Raw genomic sequence first — 18,650 nt, 5'->3', positions numbered from 1 at the left:
GAAAAAAAAAAAAATCACATGGAATTGCAATCTAGGCTACTCAGCATTAAAGCAACTTTCCCCTCACCCCAATCTCTTGATAGTCAAGAGTTTTTCTTACAAGAAGTAGTTTGACAATCTCACAAAAAGGTTACAATCAAAGCTAAACAATCAAAGCTTTTAATCTTAGTATGGTTCTATGACCATAATTCAAGGATGAGAATAATAATCTAGGTTAATTTACTTATGATTATGTTTCTGAATAACTACTTTTACCTCTACAATGCAGAAATCTGCCCTTGAATGAGCAACTCATCAATGGCCTCAAAGACCACTGAGAAACTCATGCTTATGTCAAAACTAAAGAATAATGAAAGCAAAATTAGACCATTTAGGTACTCCAGCATGCCTGCAGTATTTAAAAGGTTTGGTACACTAATTCAGTAGTTGAAAATTATACCCGAGTAATAGTTTCCAAATACATCCAAGCGACTTTAAACCAGACTCAATTTCTTAGAGAGGCAGGCAGCTACATCAGTTTTCTTAGTCTCAGCAGAGAAAAAGCTGACCCACACCCAGCTGCTGCAGCTCTGCTGCTTTTGCTGTCTGAAGTGCTTTAACCGAGTGCTGTGCACAAAGCAAATGTGTCACTACAGTCCAAGCTCCGCTAACTTTTAATGTGATGTTATACCAAGTACCCACATTACTCCCTGAAATTGGACCTGAAGTCTAAATCACCTTGGCATGTATGAGAATATTATTGACAGTTTGGTTAACTGTTAAGAGCCCAGTTAATGGAATAGATACAGTTTGATAAAGAAAGGGAAAGAGGTAGCTTTAGGAAGGTTTTAAGCTGTAAAAAAGGCAAGTTTTTTCATGCACTACGTTGAAAACCATGTACGAAAAAAACCACTACTAATGATCAGTTCACAATTCAGTAAGAAATATGCCTTCCAGAATTAAAATGCTACATATCTATCTGGAACATTAAGGAGATTAAAATACAGGCTTGTAATAGAAAATTTGAACCTTGAACAACTCTGAGCATCAAAAAGAAGATACAGTTAAGCTAGAAACCAAAATATAATTCAAAAGAGGTGTGAGAGATTTTTTAACATCCAAGGGAAGATGGGAAATTCTTGTTCCCAGCACCCTTTTCAAGAAAAGAAGCTTTTGTAGAAAATTAGGTCTCTCAAAGACATGTAATACAACAGAAAAAGAGCCAGTGCAGAGCAGCTATCCAGAATAAATTGCATTTATACTAGATGTTTCTGAAGAAATAGCTAAGTTTTATTGGCTACTATAATCTAAGGGACAAGGAATTGTACTAGGACATAAGAGATCCCGAGTTCAACTCCTTCCTCTGCCATCTCCACGTTAATGACTGGACTAGTAATTTCTTTCCCTATTACCCTATAAAATCAGAAAACTGATGCAGTTAAAAAAAAATAAACTAGCACCAAAAAAAGTTTTATTCCAGACCAGTTTGCAAGGACTGCTTCTCTGGAGGAACTGCCAGCTTGTAGCAAGTCAAACTAAGTAATTATGGTATTAGATGCTAGTGGTGCACAGAGGTTGTCTGTCTTCTTAACTGCTAACAGTGTTCTGCATTGTCTATGTTTTCCATTCACTCAGTTTTCAGGACACCTCATGGAAGTAGACTGCAAAGCAGCTAGACCATTTCACACATTGGAGAAGAAAGGCTACACAACCATTGGTTTTGACTAGAACTGCATTCTGAAACAATTCCAAATCCAGCAGGGACTGCACATCAAGGGCCTTTCAGTTCAGGTCTACTTCAGAGTATTCCCTCTCTTAGAGAAAGTATCTTTTAAGAAGCCCCCATAATCTTTAATATACTATCTGCCTTCAAAATAGAAAAATGCCCTTCCTCCAGAGCTTATGCTTCTTCTCAACTTTGGGGAAGTAGAGAGGAAGCTAGTCAATGCAGACAACTGCAAAGTCCTGAAAGAGTCAGAGCAAAACCAATTGCTTGAAGGGTGAATGGCCATTTTGGAAGAAAAAGAAATCTAATGCAAGATAAATTCAAGGTCCAAAGGAGCAAAAGTATTTGTTTAAATTATTTTACAGTATTTGTTCTTGTAGTGTGGCTGATTAATAGTTATCACACACTGAAAAAAAAAACCAGAGTGAACTGCTGCACACAGCAGAATGTTCACTACTTTCCTCTAGTCCAGATGATCTGGACGATCATGTGCTGTCATTTACACAGACTGTGTTGCTGTTTTCTCCCAATTCTGACTCCTTTAAAATTATCCCTTCCAATATATCCTCTCCCCAGTCCTCTGTCCTTCCACTAGCTTCTTATCCTCAGCTTCATCCCTTCTCCTTGAAGTACCACTTTCCTTCTTCAGCCAGTCCTATCATGGTACCAAATTTCCAGCACATCCCTCTTCCCTAATATAATCCCATCCTTCTTGTCAAAATAATCTAAAATACTCCCATGTCTACACAAACTCCTTCTGCAACTAGTCCCCAAGTCTCCTCTTACTGCTGGTCTGCTCTACATGTCCATCACACCATTGTCTATCACCTTCCTGCCTCTTTGTCTCAAGACAGTTCATGTTCAGACCCATCTCAGAAGTACATCCCCTCTAGTGGAAGTTGTAGCAGTGGAACCATTCCACACAGCAAAACCCCAGCTTTCACTCACTCTTGGGTGATGCAGCAGTTTTGCTCTGTTACTCTGCTGTGCAGGGAGGAGTACCCTCTGCCAAAAGCAGATGTGCTGCTCACTTTCAGCCTCTCCTCTTCCTCCCGTGTGGAGAAGACAGGCTAACCAGACAGGGCTATGAGCTCTGAGGAAGAGGATAGGGAAAGAACTAAAGATGATGTGAAGTCGGCCTATGTTGTGGAGAAATGGGTCAGGCTATCGCAGAGATACTGCTCCTACAGCGTTACTTTTTTTTTTTCTCTGTAAGAGTGGTCAAATACAGGAACAGATTGCAAAGAAAGGTTATGGACTCTCCATCCTTGTAGGCGTTCAAGACTCAACATGACACAGCCCTGGGCAACCTGGTCTAATCAGACCTGCCTTGATCAGAGCTGGACTACATAACCTCTGGAGGTCCCTTCCTACTTAAACTGTTCTATGATACCTAGTAATTTTGATATTGCATACATTTAAAACAGCATCACCATACTGTTGGTACATCATCCACTCTGCAAATCTAGTCTCCTATGACATTTTTATTCATTTGTCTTGGTTTTTTGAAACCAGCCTGTTTTCATCCAACTCGGGTCTTCCCCCCCGCCTTTTCTGCTAACTGGCTTATATGCTGCTTTCTCCTTAGCTTCCAGCAAGTTTGTCTTCATCCTTCTTCCAATCCAAGTCTCACCAGCTTCTTTCCCTAATCTACATCACTGCTTTTATTTTCTGTGCATTTGCATCACTAAGCTTTTTCTTTAAACCTCCTGTCTGCCAGAAATTTTGTCAGCATGAACCTGGGAGAGAAAGATTTCCTTTACCTGCTTCAAATTTTGCACCTCATTAGTTAAGAAGCAGCTGAAAGCATCCATTTTTAGGAAAATTTGTGAACCCTGGGGTGGGGCCTGCATGGCTGCCCAACAAGACTGATGCACGTGTGTTCTGCTTAATCTCAAGAGCTGTCCTACAGAAAAGACACAAATACAGGCTTAGTCATGAGGTACTCACTGAAGTGAAAACTTGAGACTTGACTTACGCAAGTTGCAATTTCAAAGGCACGTTAATGATGATATTTGGGAAGACTTTCACAAGGACACTAATGCGTATTGCATTCCTGAAATGATGAGTCACTGAAACACTCCTATAGTATTCATGCAGGGAAAATCTTACCATTCTTTAAGATGGTTAAAATACTTCCCACAAAAAAATCAGCCTGAGACGAATAGGGTTAGACTGAAAAAAATCTCTGAACTGAAAACAGCATCTGATAGAAGGAAGCAACAGCCAGTTGCAAGAAGTGATGCTGAAACAAGTCTTGCACTGTTAGTTACAAAGCAAAAGCAGTGAGTTAGTGATGCGCATTGCTGACTTTATTATGCTTTTTGACAAAAGCTGCACCAGCAATGTAAACCCCCAGTATAACACTGACAGATAAAATAGGCCATCCAGCAGGGTACATAGGTGCAATTTTTTATTAAAAAACCCCCACCACCACCCCCCACCTCCCCCCACCAAATTCTCTGAACAGAAAAAACTGTGAACTCAAGCATGCTTTAAATTCTCAACACTCAGAAACCAGGGGCGGTGGGTAGGTTTTAAAAATAAAGGATTTTTCATGAAGATTTCATCAAGTTGCCTATCTAGAGAGCACCTCCTGTATTTTTCCCTCCACTAATACTCAAACAAATAGAATCTTTTGGGTGCTTTCACTTGTTTTGGAGAAAAGATGCAATGTTAAAAGAGAAGTTTTTACATAAACTCAATCTAGCAACTGGAAACAGGAGTCTCTGCTGAAAACTAGGAATCGAACAACTAAGAAACAGCAGGTGGGATTTAGGCAGCTGAAAACCAAAAGCAAGAGCTGGTAGAGGGCATGCTCCCATCGAGCAGGGTTTGGGGTACTTGGGAACTCTGGCAGCTGAGAGGACAGCATGAGGAAACCCCATATAGTGGAGAATGTGGCAAGTAACACCTGGAAAACAGCAGGAATTTGCCATTTAAAGAATGGCTATACCACTGTATTGCCGGACAAAGGAAAAAACCTGCAGTGACAGTAGCAGAAACTCCTTAAAGAAAAAAAGATCATGCTTAGAGGATGATTAACAGGAAATGGAATGAATAAATTGTAATAGCAGTCATGGAAGAAAACTAACGGTTATAAAATGCAATCTAGAATGTGCGGGAAGAAAGATCTGAGAAAGACAGGAAAAAAGCTACTCCAGATATTAAGCAACCTTGTGATTGTTCACCCTCCTTGTGCAGACAGCACTGAGAAGTTTGAAATAATATCCATTTATTTCATTTGAAAAGAAACTTCATTTTTATTTTTAATACACTTCTAAATAACGTACAAAACTTATAAAAACAACAAATAAAAACCAATCCAGAAAAGTAAAATGGCAAATGACACATAACCCCACAATACTGAAACTTTCATTGAGGATTTTTAGGAAACTGCATTCCCATGTTTGACAAAGCTGGATCCCAAAACCAGTTCAAGTATGTCAGCACAGTAACATAATTAAGGTTCTTCTGAATTAAATACTGACTGCATTAGGGTCCTAAACAACTGATATGATTGCAAATATCAGTAATTTCCCCAAACTAGTATGATTAACAAACATTTGTGAAAAAATCAAAATTAGTACCTACAATTAACATTCTGGGTAAATACACTTCAAATGATAATTAATATGCATTACAGCCTTTTGGATCTCAGTGCAAAAAGTGACTGGCATAGACTGAAAAACTGACTAGTCCAAAGTTTTTTTTGAGGACGCAAGTGTATAGCTTACTAATTACATAAAGTCATTCAGCAGCTCTAAGCTCAGAAATAAAAACACAGCAGAACTAGGGCTCTCTAAAATCTTACTTTTGTTCCCGTATGTACGTGTATGGTAATCTCTTACAGTATTACAAAAGAAATCTGTAGCAGGCTCAGAAATGACATCTAGATCCTGTGGATGCTTTGATCAAATGCTTCAATAGCTGAGACATGGATTTCTTTCTTCATCAACAGCCCTTAGCTTTTTCAGTATTTTACCATTGCACCGAAACATTGATTTCATGCTATGATCGGTCAGATTGACTTTTAGTGGATAAATATAAACTACTTAATGTTAGGCATTTCTAAGTTTCTACATGCTTTCTCCTATAATCTTCTTTTGCTGTATTTTTTCCAGTCTCTTGTAAAGGCAAGCAAAATATAATTAAACAGCAATTTCCACCACATTAATCATCCACGGTATAAAATGGAAACAAAGCTGAAATACATAACAAAACTTCTACTAAAGAATCTGGTAACAATAGTTGGATCCAGACAGAGGGGTAAGATACACAATTTAATAGCAAATTACACAACTATTTTCTAGATAGCAAAGAAGTGTTGTGAATTATGAACCACAGGCTCTAACACTGGCCCTGGAGAAGAGCCTAATCAAGACTGACAGCACTGTCAACTGCATAAGCATGATGTACACACTCCGAGCAGCAGCACAGCTAACTTGCAGAGACTCATGCTGCCCAAAGCAGAGGTTTGCAGTCAAACTCAAGGCTCCTTTTTAGTCTTTTTGCAGTATTTCAACCTTTCTGTTCCACCAGAGATACATCCTGATTACAATGCAGTTCAAGACTAATTCACTGCCACAGAGTTTGATATCTCTTAAAAAATAACATATAAATGCAAAACCAAATTTATCACAGCCATAACCAAGCACAACTCTTCAGTGTGAGCAGTGAGAACCACATTTAGCCTCACATAATTACTTTATGTTCCAGCAGTCGTCTTCCCCCAAAGTCATCACCATACATTCAGTTTACACTGTGAATCCCATCTACAAATGGTGAATGTTAGAAGTATTGTCAGAGATCAATGCTTGCATTTTATAAAAAAAAAAAAAGTAATTGGATTTACCAGTGCAAATACAGAATGTTTACAAATCCTTACTCTAACTAATATTACAAGATTACGCATGTGTGCGCAATTCCACACTGTGGGAGTGCTAAGGATGCTGTGATTTTCAAACATAGGGCACTTAAAAAAATGCAGACAGATCAGAAAGCCACCCACCAAGAAGTCCTACACGCCTGGAAAAGACTCAGGTTGATCCCAAATACGACTGCTAACTTCATGTTTCTTGAATTTATTAGAGAAGAAATTACTGGTTAATCAATGGAGGTCAAGAGTAGTTCCATCAGTATATTCAGCAGTGCTGACAGAAAGCCAATTAAACTCATGCTGCAGTTCTGGGACAAGCACCTCACCAGCAAATGCTTAGTTCAATGATTTGCCTTGGGCAGCACTACTACAACAGCACTACTTCTAAGTAACTACCCCAATGACCAGCACGGCCTCCTGAGCCAGAGATTTGAAACAGATCTGGGAGTCTTTCGAGAGATCAGATTCCAAAGATCCTGCAGGGAAGGCAACAAGCAACTGAGATCCATATAGCACTGTTTGCAGAGGTACAGAGACCAGGATTCTGAAAGCTTTATTAAAGTACGAAGAAGTATACTAATGCACCTGGTCAATGATCAATGCACTAATGAGACAGTTACTCTTAGTACATTGCCATATAGGTTTAGCATGAGAAAGGGCCATATAATCTGTACCAAAACATCAAATTCAATATGACTGAAAACACCTATGCATCATTCATAATACTTGTGTGTGCGCATGGAATGGGTTGCAGGCATACCGCAACAGAACAATGTAACTCACTCACCAAAACAAGCCAGCAAGTTTCTCTCAACTCATATGGTATTCCTTGCTCAAAGTTAAGATACATTTCTTCTCTCCCAGCCAAACTTGTATCATCAATGCTCAGGCATACCTTGTTTTCTAAAAAACACCCCACTTCTTTATTGCAGACTGACTGGTAATAAATTATTTTTGTTTTAATAGTCAAAAAAAGTAAGGATAAATAATTATAATGTGCACACTCAGAAACTGAATGTTGGGCCTGAATTCAGAAAAAAGCTGAAGCTATGGTAGGTCATCTAATTTTCTGTTTTATACTTGAAAAACTTAGAACATGATTAACTAAGCTGAGAAAAAACCAAAACCCAAAATCCTTTAAATAATTTTTCAGCACACATGCTAGTGAGATAAAGCACTAGATCTCATTCCAAGTGGATTTTCCCCCCCTGAAAGTCATAAAGTGAGAAACAGACTTAAAGCACTTAACCAATGAACCTATGTGTTTCTAAAACTACTGGCTTTTGTTTTTTACCATCAAGTGTATATACACAAAATACCGGCTATATAAAGAAGGCATCCAGATGATGCATGTCAGATCGTATTCAAATTACTCCTAGAAATGAGCAGTAATGCCTATCTGCAGTTTTTAAAAAGAAAAGATAGTTAACTTCTGAAGCACTTCAGGAGGCTGCTTAATCCTTAAATCATAAAACCTCCATTTATATCAGTGAGTGTTTTAAATAAAACAAGGAACATTAGGTGAATAGATGAATACTTAAGAGCTAAAAAACTGAAAGAAATTGAGACCAACTATTTCTATCAATGTTTCACATCAAACAGACTTCTAAGTCTCTTAATTGTCAAGAAATCACAAGAGTGTCTAATTTACATCACCAAAATAATTAATCCTGGCTGTGCCCCTTCAAATCCTGCAAATCTGCTTAGACAGCCAACAAAATGGGGAATTTTGAGTGGGTTGTTTTGTCTGGTTATGAGTTAATTAGTAATCTGATAACTACATTACAGATGTATCAGTATTAGCCATGACAGTTAACAGAAGTGTTTTAGTCTATACTTGTATTTCAGGAACTAAACGGACAGCCTACTGAATTACCAACCTTCACCCTGAATTGCAAAAAAACAGATCACAAATGTAAACTGAAAAACAGTATATCTAAATATATTCTAAGAAACTCTGTGTAATACCATGTTAGCTCAGTATGAATATACTTAAGATATGGGCAACACCAGCTAACTTGCAATTACAGACCCATCTTCCAATTCTAGAGAAGTCCGTCATCAGAAATGAAGTCCAAGAGCATTAAGCAGGTAACACAATTTCCCCCTCAAGAAGCGTATACAGAGGAAAACGTTCAGCAGACAATAAAATACAAACTGAGGGAAGCACTAAGTAATTGTAAGTGTAACTCTGATGTCAGCTTTGAGTATCGCAGAACTTGCTGGAACTGTAAATTATTCCCTTCAAAACTGAGAATTTAATTTATTTAACAAGCATCATCTCGGTACAGCAAAGTACAATCCCACTATACAATTAAAAAAGCAGTGTAACCCAGAAAATTTTAGCAGACTAAGTCACTGGAAGCATTCACTAATATAGCCCAATTCTGGTTTTGAGTAACTGGTCAATTCCTGATGCATGCTGCACAGAGTGAGCAGACCAAAACCATATTCCCTTCAGTAAATACAACTAAGAGCAGATCAAGTTACAGACTTAAGGTACAGTACAGGCAGAACCCCATAAACCCCACTGTGCCATGATGGCTCCTAAGGCTTCCTTCCCCTCCTCCCCCAGAAATGTGGTGCCCATGGACAGGCACCTCCCTCAGATTCCTCACTCCATCCTCAGAACAATACCTATGCACACATCCGTTTACAGGGACTTGCATTTCAGAGCTGAATTCTCAGATTCCTGAAGAGGATCCATCTGTTCAGATCACGATCCATCTTAGGGATCCATAAACTAAGCAGAAACCTTCCTTCAATCTTTTGGGATTTTTTTGTGGCACAAGGCACAGGAATTGGCTACCCAATTCATGCTCTCTTTACCAGGTGCACCAATTTCCTTGCAGCACAGAAGAGATGAAAGAACAAACTGACCATCTATTAATGCAGAACAAGCAGAAAGCATGCTGTTGAGCCTTAAAAATGTGTGAGAGATGTGACAATACAGGAAAAAAGCCAGTGGCAAGAAAAGGCAAACAAAGGGTTGGCCTGGGATGCTATGGTACGTATGTACGCATGTCAGAGACAGCAGGAGTTACAAAAGATGGCATGGGAAGCAGAAATCATGGGGATGATCAAGGAAGAGGGTACAAGTCAAAATGCAGACAGGAAAAGAGTAATGAAGGGATCTGACTACAAGAGCACTGAGAAAAGTTAGGTCTTCCTCGTATTTGCATTCTGTCCATTACGACGTTTGAAACTGGAAGAATTGCCCTGATTATCAGGCATGTGCCGTTCGCTTTGTGTGTGGAAACTCATCCAAATTCAGCTGAGCCCTATGCTTTGGAAAACGAATAGTTTCACACTGCCAACTAAAGACTCCTCAGAATTTAATAACAGTGTTTCTCAAAGACTCCACCTGTGCTGAGCGTGTTTTAACCCAAAACTCTTAAGGCCAAGACTTACATGCAACAGCAAGGAAAGATCAACATCCCGCACTCTAAATGAAGCCAAATTACTCTGAGAAGCAACCCAGTTCCAATCTTGTCATCTTTTTAGCTTTAAACAAAACCCATACATTTTATTAAGGTCAATACGTAAGTCTGCAAGAATACACACACGCATAATGTTTTAAGGAATGCCCAGAAAAGATGGTGTCCAGGGAGAGACCATTACCACCACCAAACTTAAGCTGAGGAACCCTCAGCCTAATCCCTCTGTACATCCAACAGCACCATAGGCGAGAAGGCCGCCGGCAGGCAGCCCGTGCACCAGAAGCACAGGTGTCAGCAGGCACGGCTGCTTCGACCCGCCGGCCTGCTGCTTAGACCCTGTTCACTGCTCAAACTCCTACCAACTCCCTTCTCCTGGACAGTACAAGACAGCAAAACATGGGCCAGCAGCAGCCTGCTGAGCTGAAGCAGTACATCATTTGAGATATTCGAGAGACAAAAACAAATGTACAGCCCATTCCCAGGGAATATTCATCACTTTATTATCGCTGCACCCGTCTCCTCCGAGAAAAGAGATTGCCAGCTCATGACAGAAGTATCAAATGCTACACAAGCATGAATACAGAGTGAAGTCCATGTGACTTCCTAGCTAAAGAAACTTTTACACTTGCTTAAGCATTTGCTGTATTTGAGCCCTTAATAGAAGGCAAAATAACTCTTCCTCAGATAGGTATTAGAAAGAAAGCATTATTTCATTACAATAATGAGAATACCTTATGTAAATTATGCAATAATTTGAAATTCATTTCTCAAAACTGTTTAAAATGTTTATTTTTACATCTCATTTAAGCTGCAATCTATTACCAAAACAATCATGCATTATTTGACTACGTATTCCCGAGTTTCGTTTTCTGTAGTGATTCAGATGAATTGCTTCTGACATATACACAGCTTGAAAGCTAGAGACTTTAATGCATGAAATACAAAGAAACAAGCCATGAAAACATGGTTATGTTGTACCCTGCCATTCTAAAGCTGTATGGCAAACACACATACACAAAGAAGATAAAATATACTACATGTCTATGACTTCTCTTAGAAAGCTACTAGTCAAGGACAAACAAATTTAATTTTTCAGGTACGATCACCTTGAAGCTGCAACAGCAATACCTGGTACATAGTCCTCTAAGGCATAACAGATTTATAAGACCTGAAGCAGAATCTTGAGAAAACTGTATGACAAGAGAAAATGTTTTCTTTCAAAGACTGTAAGGTTGAAGTTTCTGTATCACTGGAATAACGTTCCTTAGAAGTACCGGTATCGCTCTGCATATAACGTCAGATGTAATTCTTTGATGGTTCAAAACAAACCCTAAAGAGATTTTATACGTAACTGGAGCTGCTCAACCGTAGGCTTGTTTTAAGAGAAAATTTAACTTGCACGAAAGTCACGTCATTTTTTTCTTGACTAACAAGCACCGCAAATAAGGCCTTATCTGAAAACTGAAAAAAATCTGTGCGTTATTGCAGGTAATTTTTCTGGAGAAGTAGCTTCTCGTTATCCTGTTCTATTAGAAGTTCTAGACAAGAAAAGCTGAAGGAAACGACAAGAGCGAGCAGGCTGTAAAACCCTTAAAATAATTTTGCATAGTGTTTTGGCGAGTTGAAAGAGATGAACTAAAATAGATTACTTCACAAGCTCCGTGCAAGGACCTTCTCCTGCGTTAGCACGGCAACGGCAGCGCTCACGGCGCTACGACACAGCGACGTTAAAAATAAGCAACTTCGTGCAAGAATAGCGAATTACTCCTTCCCAAACGCGCGCGTATCAAGCCGCACGCCAGGCCGAGAGCACTCTGCAGGCAATTGTTTTAACGCCGCTCTGCAAGCCTGCCCTCCGTCACAATGGAAATACCAGGATAAAAAAAGGAAAAAAAACCAGAAAACGCAAAACCCGCGTCAAACCCCAGCTTTCCGCACGGCGAGCGCCGGGCGCCCCGGGGCAGGAGCGGGGCACGGAGCGCGCCAGGACACCCCGTCCCGCCCCCGCCCCCCCGCCCGCCCGCGCGGAGAGCGCGCCCGCCGCCGGCAGCCCCCGCCCGTGACGCAGCGGCTAACGGGCGCCCCCCGCGCCCGGGCCCGCGAGGGGGCGGCCGGCGGGGCGCCGCCCGGGGCCGCGGCCGGTGCCCGGGCCCGGCGCGCCCCGCGGTGCGGGATATGCCGGCGGGCAGGCGCAGGCAGGCCCGGCGGGAGGGGGGGGAGGGGCCGGGGCCGGGCCGCGCGGAGCGGGCGGGCGGCGGAGCCGCGGCTTTCTTCGTGTCGGTCGGTGCCGGCGCTGCCCGCCTGCCCCCCCGCTCGCTGCCCCTCGCCGCCTCCCTGCGCGCGGCGCGGAGGGCGAGGCCCGGCTCGGCGGCCCGGCGCGGCGGCCCCAGCCGGAGATGGCGGTGGTTAGAATAAGGCACACTGGGTAAAAACACATTTATATACTAACCTCGCCGAGAAATTTTCCAACAATTCCTCCGTCCGACCACCATGCACCAGGACAGGAAACGGCCGCCTCAGCGCCCGCCCGCCTCAGCACCGCCCCGAGCCGCGCGGGCGGGCCTCGCGGCCCTCGCTACCGCCGCTCCCATTGGGCGCGCCGGGCCGCGCGTCACCGCCTCCGCTCGCCATTGGCCGCCTCCAGGCCCCGCGCCAGTGCCCATTGGCTAGACGCCCGGGGCCCCGCCCCCTAGCTTCATGGCGTCTCGGTTAGGCTGGGTTCGGGGCCGTCGCCGCCGCCGCCATTTTGTGCCGCGGGGAGCGAGGCGTCTGTGCGTCGACGGGGGAGCGAGGGAGTCGGGCGCCATTTCCTTCCCCGGGGAGGGCGCCCGGCGGCAGCGGCGCTGGGGGACGCCGCGGGTCCCTCAGCGGCTGGGCCGCGGGGAGGGGAGCGCGGGGGGCCGGGCTGCGCCCTGAGGCGGCTGCCCCTGGCGTTACGGCCGGCCCCCCGCGGTGGCGACGGAGCGGCGCGGCCGGAGGAGGCGGGCGCCGGCGGGGAGGGACTCCTGGCTCGGCCGCGGCCTGCCCGCGGACTCCGGCCCCGCCGTCGCGGCCCCCACAGACGGCCCCGGCGCTTTTCTGCCGGGCTCGGGGCGCCGCCGTCCCCGCGGAGGCGGGCGGGCGGGCCGGCGGTGCGCGGGGCTCCGTCCCTTGGCGGTGCGGGAGCCGGGGGGGGGGGGGGGGCCGCTGGAAGGGTGCCGGGGCGCGGTGCCCTGGCGGAGGGGCTGCTCGGGGCAGGGCTGGGGAGGGGAGGAAGCCCCCGTGGGGGTGCCCTTCCCCAGCCTCCCGGCGCGTTATCTTGTGCTGCCTTTCAGCCCAGCTCTTGCGGATAAGGACTCTGTTCTTAAAGCTGTGCTGGAGAATGTTTATCCTCACGTGATTTTTAGGTATTGAAACGTGTAATAGTCCAACAGCAGCTCCACAGGCAGTTAAAGGGTATTACAGTTACTTTGGTAGATGATTTTTTAAGAAAACGGAACTGTGCAATTAACATGAGCTATCGCCATTGACAGGACAACAGACCCAGCTCTGTAGGGCTTACTTGACCTTTCTGAACATGACTGATATAAAAACATATAAGTTTTTCGCCCGAAACTGCAGAACTACAGTTCTAAATTCTTGCAGTCAAAAATAGCCAAATGGCAAAACAGCCAAAACCAGCTTATTCCCAACCAGGCCTAATACAGAGCAATTTTCCTTTCTTAGTTTCAAGTTTTCCTTCCTGTTTGTTAATTGGAAACTTTCACCCAAAATACAAATTACAGCCATCACTTTGATTTGAGGTACAGTAGGTATGAAACACCCAAAATACAATTCTATTTTGGGTTTACCAACACCTTTACATTAATAGATTACTTAACATCTCTCTCAAATCTTACAACTCAGGATTTCCCATTCTGAGGCACTTGCCATTTCTAAAGCATCAACACCTGAGACTGGTTATAAAAAGCAGAAATAAGCAAACCAATGACACACCCTTTAAGTTAAATAAACTACATATTGATTGCAAAGTAATGTATAATCAGTGCTACACCACCAGATAAATGAAGCTTTTCCACATTCCTGGTTCTGGGTATGCAGAAGGTCCCACAGAGCACAGGTAAGAGAAAAACCCAGCTCAAGGAACTCATCGCTTGCTTGTGTAGTCTGTTTAACAGCATAATACTGAGCGCCTTGTACCTGGCAAGCTTTTCTCAAATTTTGATAAACTTTATTTTTTTTTAATACTGCATTCAGGTTAAAACTTGAATAGTAGATTGAGCAGAAATGCAGAACTGTAGTGCTCTTCCCAACTATGTTTTTAAAAATAAATGCCCATTTCTGCATAATTTTCAGAAGCAGTGTTCACCCACTGCTGATCATACACCAAAGATAAAAACTGAATTAGTAGCCCAAGTCATGGAAGACTGGTAAAGTCTTCACAAGCATACAAAGTTTGGACCAGCATTACCTGAAATTTGCCACATCTGTTAAATCAAAACCCATACATAGACAATGCTGGGTCTGCCACTAATACTGACTTTGGAACCACATGCTTCCCCGTGGGAGCCTGCAGCACCCACTGAGGAGCCGTCCCCTCAGCTGCACTGCTCAGTCATCAGTGAGCATCAGTCCCACTGCTGAAATGCCAGAGAAGGACGCAGCCATGGCTCTTGGTGTTGAATACACACAGAGAGAGAGCATCAGCAGGGGTATGACTGCCTACAGTATGAACTGTTTAAGTACAGAGAGCTTACAGGTTCTTGGCAGCATCTCATGGGAGTTACAGGGGGACAAATTCAGGTCCAGGAAGTGGAAATGTTTAGCAAGAGAAAAGTACTATGAGGAAGGACTGAAAGAGAACTTGACAGAAACATGCAAAGATAAAATTGCTGAGAAGCTTCATGATGTTTCTACTCTTCGAGAACTGATAGTCACAAGAGGCAGAAATTTCCTTTAGAAAAATAAAACTTAACCCATAAAATTTGAGGTTTCAATTACTAGGCACAATTAAAACCATCTGCATGTTTATTGTTGGGTATTCTGTACTTAATCCACTGCAGACTCCTTGAATCTTGCAGTAGTAATGCTAGGCTACAAGAGATTTGTACAGAGCTTTGCTGTACTACGCTGATGCCTATTAATAATTCTTTTAAGACAGTGATTCAGGAAAAAAGGGTATTAAATTTACCCAGCATGTCAACATTTTAAAAAATAGCATATGACATTTAACACAGTTAAGAGGACTGTAGTTGTGCCTAACATCTCTGCTTGAAGAAGTATTTTAGAGAGGAAAATACAAACCTTAGAGCTACGTAACTAGAACAGGACTCCCAAGTACTGTAAGAATACAGCTACATTCAAAACACCACACTGAAATAAGTGAAGATAAGGATTTGCTTTAGATGTTTATTAATCCAAGGAGATCTTCCATAATAGAAAAAACAGAGGCTTTAAATTTTCCAGCTCTTCCTTTAGAGTTGCATTATCCTTCAAAATGGAATGGATAATTGCAAGTTCTAGAAGGAAGATCAATTTTAAATTTGACATAAGTGTATCACTGAAATTGATATATTGCATCACAAAATGCGCTATCACCACCAACAACAATGCAAAATTGTTCTGCAATTTATATAAATACATTTCTTGGAGCAAAGGAAAGCAAAGTTCTAGATCCATTCTTAAAAAAGATGCTCCTTGCTAACCATTCTAGCAACACATAAAAGCACCCTTGAAGTAAGACTGTATTCCTCACACCAAGATAAAATTCTTCCCTTGACTTGTGACTGGAAAAATATAACTGTTCCAGAAATGACAATGGCACTAAATTGATGATTTTCCCCTCATTTTTTTCATCTGCTTTGTATATAAAGCCTTCTCACTGCTGCTCTGTCACATCTTCTGCCATGAGGCAGAAGTGTCTCCTCTGCCCTAAGTCTCTTAGATTTTTTGGGGATGCATAACAAGGTAAGCAGATACCCAACAAGCAGATGTTCAGAAATTATGTCTAACTGGGCATTTTTCAAGGTCAAGGAATGCACAGGAAAACGTATGCTGTAGTTATGTCTGTCACCTTTTTCTACAAAAATAAAACCTTGTCTAGAGATTATCTTGAGGCCGGAGTACACCTGTATGTGCTCATGAGTTACACATTTAAAAAAAAAAAAAAAAAAAAAATCAGTTCTGCTATAGGTACTTGGCCTGTCAGCTAAAGATTCAAAAGTACTACGGTGGTTCTCATACCTCTACTATAATCAATACTCTGATTCAAGGCTTAATTTTTTAGGCTTTTTCACATCAGGTGCAATACCCATCCTTTTAAGTCCACAATTTGCTTTTAAAGTATCCCTTTGGTATTCGGCTAGGGCAACGTGGCATTATAGTCCTGGCTCCATCTCTCACATTAGCTCTGCGCGCAGGTAACTGTATTTGCCGAAGAAAGGCAGACCAGAGAAGAGTGACTGGAAAAAACCCACTACACCTGCCCAGAGAAGCGCTAGCGGTTGTGCAACAAATGGAAGGCAGAGCATGGTGCTGGTCAGCTCATCAAGGAAACCCCAAACCATGAATTCCTGCTACCCTGCTGATGCAAAAAAACACACCACACAAACCAATTTTCTGAAGACTGCATTTTGAGTATCATAATATATATATGTGCATTTCATTTTTACAGATATAAACTCAGTTTATTTTTAACCTGTATTTAAATTTTGGAGGCTTACATTAAATTAAGGTAGCTTGTTTAATATCAATTGTAACAGCAGGTGACATTTTTATATAAAAACAGCCAAAAGAAAAAAAAAAAAAAAAACAACAAACATTTGATTTAAAAGACCTGACACCAATGATCTCAAGGCAAGATCAAAAACCTATGGATTTTTGCTTTTAGAAAAGAAAAAGGGGGCATTTAAGCCAACCCATTCACAGCATCTCCCTGCTGGCTTCTTCAAACAGTGGTTTTGATAGTGGTCCCAGAGGGAACTGTATTTTGCCTCTCCAGCTAAAATACTAGTTACTATAGCAACTTTGAAGGAAGAAAATTGTGGCTTCAAAAATGAAAGATTGGCAAAACTTCAAATACACTGTCTGGATTAGGCAGACAACAGCACACACTAATGCTGGGAGTGCAAAAAGAGGGGGAATGAAATGCAAGAGTAGTGCACCTGCACTACCATGTGCTGGAAAAAGAATATTTTGCAAAATTAGGGGAAACAATTGCATTCATAGTTCATAGCCCAGATTAGCCAAATTAATTGTTGTCTTTTTAACAGATTGCATATATAGATGTTTCACCCACAGACTTCAATCAACTCTTAAGAGCAGAACTTCACATCTTATTTACCTGCTTTAGAGAAGGTAACTTTTTCCTCAGTGCTTACAGTACACATTTGTATCCAAATTTCACCTTGTACAGTGAGATCTTTAAGAAAAACAAAGGACACAGAGGGTGTTGCTATTTTTTTTTTTTAGCAGCAATGAAATATCACTAACCCCTTTTTACATAACCGAATTCAAGTCACAACCAGAGGTGACTGCACCACAAAGTCACCAGGTACAAAACTGCTAGTTCATTTTAAATTAATAACTTGAAATTATTTTCCCCAATACATCCCTTATTTTTTATTTTTATTTTTTATAAACAGCAAACATTTTGCTATTTTTGTACATAGGCTAGCAGGCTTGTTTCAATATGAAAGTGCTAATTCATTTACAGATTTATCAGTTATGTAGTGCTACATTAAGTGTCCAATATTCTACATATGAACAATCTTGATAAATGGAAATGATGAAGATTAAGTAAGGCTATCTGATTACCTTATCTTATTTACATTAAAAGAATAGACACCCAATAGGAAGGGAGAAAAGGGAAATAAATTGGGCAAATACTCATACCGCCACAGGTGTAAAAATTAAGTCTGCCTTCTAGCTTGTACTGTAAATGAGACATTTTAAATAGTCCTGCAGCCCATGCCTATTTTTTTCCTCAGAAAAAGAAAAGCTGCCTTCATGACATCCCCTCTTGATTTCCGATTTCCAAAGTGTGTCATTTGAAGCTTTAAATTCAGATTCTTCCTATCTTCAAAAAAACCCTCTGGTTTGCTTTCCAGTATTAGGTTGCATGATCAGGTCCCACCTCTGGGGCTTTTGTCCAATCTATTTATCAATTAGAGTGAGTTGTAGATAACATGAACCAGTTCTGGAACCACTATTGGGAGGAACACAAGCTCTTCACTACAATCACACAGTAGCAGGAAAAGTGATAATTCAATTCATTCCTGGGGCAGGGCCTCCAAAATTAAATGAAGTTGGCACAACTGGAGCATTGAATTTGTATCCTCCATGCTTTTCAATCATTTTGGATTCTAAAACAAAACAAAAAACAGAAGGAAGATATTTTAGTGTGTGCGTAGGGGGGAAGACAGATTAAGATTTTGTGACTGACCATTTTGAGTCTCTCAGAGATACAGGTTTAACCTGGGGTTACCCAAGGAAGTAATCAGCATTCACAAAGTGGAAATGTGCAATGCCCCAAACAACAGATGGACTGATTATTTATTTATTTTAATTTCTCAATATTGAGTCATAGCTATGCTTGAATGAATTTATATTTTAAAAAGCCCACACTTCAGCTTTTGGACACGAGTAT

The 18,650-nt window shown here is 41.8% G+C and overlaps 2 protein-coding genes across 10 annotated transcripts in view; both read right to left on the bottom strand.

The window, feature by feature from the left end:
* The window catches only part of ZNF143 (zinc finger protein 143), a 50,832-nt gene extending 38,248 nt beyond the window's left edge, over positions 1-12,584 (bottom strand). For 7 of the 9 annotated variants that reach the window (XR_003926842.2, XR_003926848.2, XR_003926849.2 and 4 more), the window contains exon 1: positions 12,474-12,584. The gene's annotated coding sequence lies outside the window, so the exon portion shown is untranslated. Of the gene's footprint in view, positions 1-2,653; positions 2,857-3,468; positions 3,587-12,473 lie in introns of those variants that run through there. The other 2 variants (XM_030038316.2, XM_030038318.2) reach the window with 2 other exon arrangements.
* Positions 12,585-15,398: 2,814 nt separating this feature from the next.
* IPO7 (importin 7) overlaps positions 15,399-18,650 on the bottom strand; it is a 38,629-nt gene continuing 35,377 nt past the window's right edge. Inside the window, exon 25 of the mRNA XM_030038741.2 lies at positions 15,399-18,366. Within this exon, the coding sequence (XP_029894601.1) occupies positions 18,269-18,366 (98 nt within the window). The 3' untranslated portion in view covers positions 15,399-18,268. The remainder of the gene's footprint in view (positions 18,367-18,650) is intronic.

This window comes from Aquila chrysaetos, chromosome 16 (genome assembly GCF_900496995.4).
Source record: "Aquila chrysaetos chrysaetos chromosome 16, bAquChr1.4, whole genome shotgun sequence".
NCBI classification, from domain to species: Eukaryota; Metazoa; Chordata; class Aves; order Accipitriformes; family Accipitridae; genus Aquila; species Aquila chrysaetos.
This window is presented reverse-complemented; position numbering and strand designations above follow the sequence as displayed.